This window comes from Acanthochromis polyacanthus, chromosome 16, assembly GCF_021347895.1.
Source record: "Acanthochromis polyacanthus isolate Apoly-LR-REF ecotype Palm Island chromosome 16, KAUST_Apoly_ChrSc, whole genome shotgun sequence".
NCBI lineage: Eukaryota > Metazoa > Chordata > Actinopteri > Pomacentridae > Acanthochromis > Acanthochromis polyacanthus.
Window position 1 is genome coordinate 19,702,123 of NC_067128.1, and position 6,321 is coordinate 19,708,443.

The 6,321-nt window shown below is 39.3% G+C and overlaps 1 protein-coding gene across 4 annotated transcripts; it reads left to right on the forward strand.

Annotated features, from left to right (window-relative positions):
• The first annotated feature begins 1,197 nt into the window (after nucleotides 1-1,197).
• On the forward strand, nucleotides 1,198-5,898 carry tcte1 (t-complex-associated-testis-expressed 1). Of its 4 annotated transcripts, XM_051936744.1 has the most exons (6): nucleotides 1,198-1,347; nucleotides 1,986-2,151; nucleotides 2,789-2,920; nucleotides 3,018-3,586; nucleotides 4,157-4,606; nucleotides 5,714-5,898. In XM_051936744.1, exons 2-6 carry the CDS (start codon nucleotides 2,133-2,135, stop codon nucleotides 5,867-5,869), a joined length of 1,326 nt encoding a protein of 441 aa, XP_051792704.1. In that variant the 5' UTR covers nucleotides 1,198-1,347; nucleotides 1,986-2,132; the 3' UTR covers nucleotides 5,870-5,898. The 4 variants fall into 4 exon arrangements, with proteins under 4 accessions (XP_051792704.1, XP_022067186.1, XP_051792705.1 ...); XM_022211494.2 differs by lacking the exon at nucleotides 1,986-2,151 and having other exon boundaries at nucleotides 1,200-1,347; XM_051936745.1 differs by lacking the exon at nucleotides 1,986-2,151 and having other exon boundaries at nucleotides 1,269-1,321.
• Nucleotides 5,899-6,321: the final 423 nt, after the last annotated feature.

Below are 6,321 nucleotides of genomic sequence, written 5' to 3' on the forward strand. Positions count from 1 at the left end.
CACTCATATTCACACCTACGGACAGTTAGAATAGTCATTTAGCCTAGTAAATTTTTGGACTGTGGGAGGAAGGCCACGCATGCACAGCGAGAACATGTGAACTCCATGCAGAGTGTAAGTTTAACCCTCATTCTTATTCTTTAATTTTTAAGCTGCCTAGTTCCCTTATTTGATATGAGTGCTAGTCTACCTAATTATTCATTGAATTAATTGTCTCTTTATTTTAATTGACTGCTCGGATTTGTCTCTTATATCTCGCTTGCTTGTCTGTGTTACATGTTTTGACTGTCAAAGCACCTTGTGAATGCTGTTCTTAAAAGTGCTTATAAAAATACATTTATAATTATAGCAATAACAAGAATAATAATATAATCAGATGTTAGATATTATCTGATAATTATATTATGGTTAAAGAAATCTAAAATGCAAGCCCAACCAAAGCTTGTGTCTTTGGGGGCCATGGAGGTATTTATTGACCATCCTTCTTGCCATGCACCTGCTTCATGTTGCTGTTTTTGAGATAGCTGAATTAATTCCAGTTTGTTCTTTTCCAAAATACCCATGGTCTATTTCTAATGTACATCTGACAGGTCTGTAGGATCTGAATGTCTTCCACAGCATGATCCATGCTCCCCCTAAATCATGCAACACAAAGCTATAAGCACAGACATTCATTTCATTCTTCACACTTTATGTTCAGTGAACCTATAAATTAAAAATTACTGGACAATGTTAATTATTTGCTCTTCCCTTGGTGGATTTCTTTTATTCCCGCATTCAGCAATTCGTACTAGCAAAATATTCAAATAATAATGATACTTTAGCTGGTTCTAGAAATTTCACGTCAAACGTCAGTACGAATGTTGCGTTCAGGGCATCATTAAGGTGACTGCGGTGTTCCAGTATATTTTGCCCATCACAACACACTATTTTTCATTGCTCTCTCACTATTAACGTATATATAACCTATCTGTAAATCATGCGAATTACTCTTATAGGTAGTCTAATCGAAGAGACTCACTGAACACACAAACATCGGAAACTGAAAGTACTACAGCATTGCCTACAATCAGTACATTTTGTTGTGTAATTGACACGTTGATCGTGACAAAAGCGGCTGTTGACGTATATAAACGTGACGATAACTTTTAGGTGTCCACTTGTGCACTAATGACAGGTAAGTCATTTAGATGTGGGACTGATCCTGTTTAAAGTGTTAGGCTGTTTCCGAAAGGCAGAAGCCATTAATGAAATTTCCCTGAAACCCTGAACTAAACTCAGAGCGTTCTGTTACCGTGGAGACGGAATAACAACAAACGAGGTACGGTGTCCGTGAACGTCCGAAAGGTAAATATTAAATACGTATAAGCTAGTTATCTAAACAGCATGAAAGTAATAATAAATGTGTGAGCAACTGAAGCTGATATTTTGTTGTGTTGCTGAATCATATATTTGTATTTGTTTGTGTTTATCTTGTGTTCTTGTTCGTCCATTTTTGAGCTGCATAACAATATGGATAATAATATGAAATTTAAATAAAACTTTGGTTCAAAAAATTGTTTGGGCTACAAGCTAGCAATTCCTCAAGATAGTTTATTTTTTCATTAACAATTTATTTTGTTCAAAAAGACATTTAACAAACTGTTCACATGCACTGCCAGTTAATGTTTTTTCGTTGTTTTCATGACTGTTTACATTGTAGATTCTCACTGAAGGCATCAAAACTATGAATGAACACATATAGAATTATGTAGTAAACAAAAAATGTGGAATAAGCCAAACACATTTTATATTTTAAATTCTTCAAAATAGCCACCGTTTGCTGTAATTACTGCTTTGCACGCTCTTGGCATTCTCTCAGTGAGCTTCATGAGGTAGTCACCTGAAATGGTTTTCCAGCAGTCTTGAAGGAGTTCCCAGAGTTGCTGAGCACTTGTTGGCCCTTTTGCCTTCACTTTTTAATCCATCTCATCTCAAACCATCAGGACTACGTTTAGTTCAAGTGACTATGGATGCCCGGTCATCTGATACAGCACTCCATCACTCTCCTTTGTGGTCAAACAGCTCTTACACAGCCTGGCGGTGTGTTTGGGGTCATTGTTCTGTTGAAACATAAATGATGGTCCAACTAAATGCAAACCGGATGGGATGGTATGTCTCTGCAGGATGCTGTGGTAGCCATGCTGGTTCAGTGTGCCTTCAGTTTTAAACACTGGTTTAATGTCCATTCCTTGTGTTTCTTAGTCCAAACAAATCTCTTCTCCTTGTTGCTTTTCCTTAGTAGTGGTTTCTTAGCAGCTATTTGACCAAAAAGGCCTGATTCATGCAGTCTCCTCTGAACAGCTAATGTAGAGATGTGTCTGCTACTAGAACTCTGTGTGGCATTTATCTGGGCTCTAATCTGAGGTGCTGTTAACTTGTGATTTCTGAAGCTGATGACTCAGAAGAACTAACCCTTTCCTAAGGCGGTTCATGTGAGCCAGTTTCATCATTGCACATGATTGTTTTTGCAATTTCAACTGGGTGATACTTTCAAAGTTTTTGCATTTTTCCACGCTGATTGACCTTCATGTCTTAAAGTAATGATGGACTGTGGTAGTGTAAATACATCTTAAACCTTTTGATTGTATCTAATATTAGCTCATGCTTCTGACATAGCCATTTGTATCAGTGAAAGCTGTTAAACAACATCTGCTAAACTTTCCCTTTTCATGCCTGAATAACTTTAAACTAAACATGACAATGTCTAATAGAAATCAAAGAGACAACAAATGTCCTTGTCCTCCAGGGGCATATCTCTACTCAGCTGAAGACTACAGGAAGATGAGGAGGATCATTGCTGAAGATCCATATTGGACCCTGACTACAGTGCCATATTTGTCAAACCTTTGTCTGCAATGTATTGTGAACAATTTTGAAGGTATGCTGCTGTTTTTCTGTACCTTGACTGTACACACATTTACACTCACACTTTTAATGTCATTGGATCTTGACTGCAAAATGTATGTGTGTTGCAGAAAAGCCTATATTTGAAGAACTTACAGCTAGCCAGAAAGACTTCATTCAAGAGAGACTGTCCCTTTCTCTGCCCCTGCACCTGACAGCCAACTTGATCACTGACGGTGTTTACTGGAAGCGGTGCTGCAAGCAGAAGTGGGACGTTTGTGACGTCTCTCATTATGATCACAGCTGGAAACGAATGTTCTTTGAAAGGCACTTGGAGAACATTATTGAACTTTTTATCCCCAATGAAACAGACCCAAAAGTAGTCCTACAGATGGTCCCGCTGTGTAAACACTATGTCAAGAGGCTGGACATCTCCCAGCTACTGCCGCCGATCAAGGAGCCCCAGAGGGAGGAAGAGGAGGATGGATCAGACATGGCAACGGACACTGAGTATGATGGACCTGGAATAGAACACTTTGACTTTGGCATACTGCTTAAGAAGCTGACAAACTTGGAAGAGCTGCATTTGACGTACGGATTTAAACATTGTGGTATGAATTTCGAATGGAAGATGTTTGAAATGACTGACCGAGACTGCGAGTCCCTCGCCAAGGCCCTGAAGTCCTGTAGGACCTTGAAGGTGAATATTGATTACTTCTCCTGGTTTATGGCGTACTGCCTTTTTTGGCACTGCATCCTTGAATGAGCTGAAGACTGACTGTCTGAAGCATGTTTAGTGTTAGCAACTTCTACAAGATTTATTTCCCTGATGTCATGAAACGGAACAATTGTCACTGTTCCTGTTTGCCACATGAACGTACTCCTGCCCTAAAACATGGCATATATGGAGTACTGTTTCCTGTGCAGGATATGAAACTAAATGAGAATATTAGAGTTAATTTTAGGCCTGAAACTAATGAATGATCTGTTTATAGTGTCTTTTTTTTCAGAACACAAGATATTTAATTTTCATATTTGAGAGGTTTGGGATTTTTGCCCACTCGTTGAGTCAGACAAGTAGTTGCCTATTCAGATGTTGGTGATTATTTTTGTGTTCATCAACTAATTTATTTACTTTAATGCCTTAATGCTCTGTGGTGCTGGCATGCAAGCAGCACGAGTAGGTTCATGCTGCAAATTGTTGCTTTTTTGTGCTGTTGGTAAAACTTTAGATTCTCGCTAACACTTGTGATGTACTATCTTCATATAGCTTTTCAGGCTCCATCAAAGTCACATTGAAGATAAAAAGTGCCGGCTGCTTGTGAAATACCTTCTAGATCATCCCTCTCTGCGAGTGCTTGACTTTTCCCACAATCTGATTGGAGACAGTGGAGCCAGAGCAATTGGCAAACTGCTCACCAAGAGTAAGCTGGAGGTACTTAACATGTGTGACAACAACATCAGCGGCGTGGGAGCCAAAGCTATAGCTCACGCTTTGTCCAAGCCCTCCAGTCTTTTGTCGCTCAACCTGCGTCTCAACCACCTGACGGATGAGGGGGGTGAGGCTATTGCCAAGGCTATGCTGAAAAACAACACTCTTCTTCACCTGCACCTTGGAGGCAACAAGATGACTTGGCTTACTGCTTTCGCCCTGTCTGAGGTGCTCGTACAGAACAACTCCCTGAAAAGCATCAATCTTTCCTGCAACAAGTTGGGTGAGGTAAGTCAGACATTTAATAACATAGCCAAGTAATTTGTCTCTGTGACAGCAGAAAACAAGTTTGCCCAAAAAAAAAAAAAAAAAAAGAAAAATGGAAAGAGGAAACTGCCATTCCAAGGTCCCTACTATTACTGGGGCAAGTTTGTCTGAAGATTTGAAGCTTTGTTCAATGGAAATTTTGATGTCGTCTCAGCTTTTTAGGTTCTATTTGATGCAGTTGTCCTTTGTTGTAATTTATTTGACCTCTGCTGTGACTGAGATAAGGGCTGCACAGTGGCTTGGTGATTAGCATTTTCATCTTGCAGCTAGAAGATCCCCAATTTGCATCCCGGCGTTCCTGGGATTTTTCTGCATGGAGTTTGCATGTTCTCCCTGTGCATGCATGTGTTTTCTCTGGGTAGTCTGGCTCCTTCCCACAGTCCAAAAACATGCTGAGGTTAATTAACTCTAAATTGTCCATAGGTGTGAATGTGAGTGTGCTTGTTTGTCTCTATATGTAGTCCGAAGTACTCGGGACATGAACCGGTGTACTTCGAGCTGTGAGGTGACAGTGCTGACTACCAAGCCCACTGTGCTGCCCATTTTGAAGGTCCCATATGGTGAAAATCCATTTTTATTGTGTTTTGTGGTTATAAAATCAAATAAAAGCTGTTAAGAAATGACTATATTAACTTCTGCAATTCCTCAAGCCCCTTGAGGTGAAATATTGAAAGACACACAGTATGGGCCCTTTGAAGTAAAGCTGCACCTGACCAAAACTGGATTAGTAAGCACCCTGAGTCTTTGATAAATTTGACAAGGGATTCCCAAATTTCTGAAAAAGTCTGCAATCATTAAATTCAGCAACATTAAGAGAGCTCAGGTATGGCTGAAAATATTACTCAATGAATTGATTAATCATTCTACAGAAAATGACTCAGCAACACTGACTTTTTTTTATAGCTCAGGTATTTTTTTAAAAGCAACATTGCCAACTTTCTCTTCCAGCTTCAAAAGTGTGAATATTTGCTAGTTTGTAAACTTTGTATTTTGTGTGTTTTGACTCCTTGTCAAAAATAAGAAATTTCCTATCTTTGTGTGTGTGTGTGTGTGTGTGTGTGTCTGCAGGATGGAGGAAAAGCTTTGGAGAAGGCAATGTCTTGCAACACCAGTGTAACAGAATGTGATATCCGCCTGACAGAAGTTAATGAGCAGAGTGTTTCCTCCGTCAACCAGGTGGTTTGGACCAACCAGAGTTTACAACAAAAGAAACAAGCTAAATAAAAGAAAGCATGGATGTATACCCACCTTGACCATTCACGGCCTTTGTCTCATGTGTTCATCTAAAACCCTTCTATTGTATACTAGCACTGCATCGCTAACAAATAGCAAAATTCAAATTTCATCTAAAGCAGAAAAGGTAGAGTTGTGTCCTGTACTGCTTCTACGTCCAGGTAATATGATACCACATTACGATCTTTGTACTATCTTGAATCTAGTGTCTGGTATCAAGTTGCTGCTGAAAGGAAGTCTGTTGGTGATATTTAGTTTTTTGTTTCTTTGTCAAATCTAGGAAAAGATCAAAATTCACATCAGTGAGTCACAGAATCATCCAAACCTTAAAATGCAACCAGTTTACAGTTTTTAGAAAAGGAATATGTCTATTTGTGATTTGTTTTAAGTCTTTACTAGGAATCAGAGCTTGGAAGTGAGAACCACAGAGTAGAGGTACAGCT

Bases quoted from the DNA above. Each gene is read 5' to 3' on its own strand.
- tcte1 (XM_051936744.1), top strand. The intron at 2,921-3,017 runs GTATGCTGCTGT...TGTGTGTTGCAG, and splicing joins TATTGTGAACAATTTTGAAG to AAAAGCCTATATTTGAAGAA. The intron at 4,607-5,713 runs GTAAGTCAGACA...GTGTGTCTGCAG, and splicing joins CCTGCAACAAGTTGGGTGAG to GATGGAGGAAAAGCTTTGGA.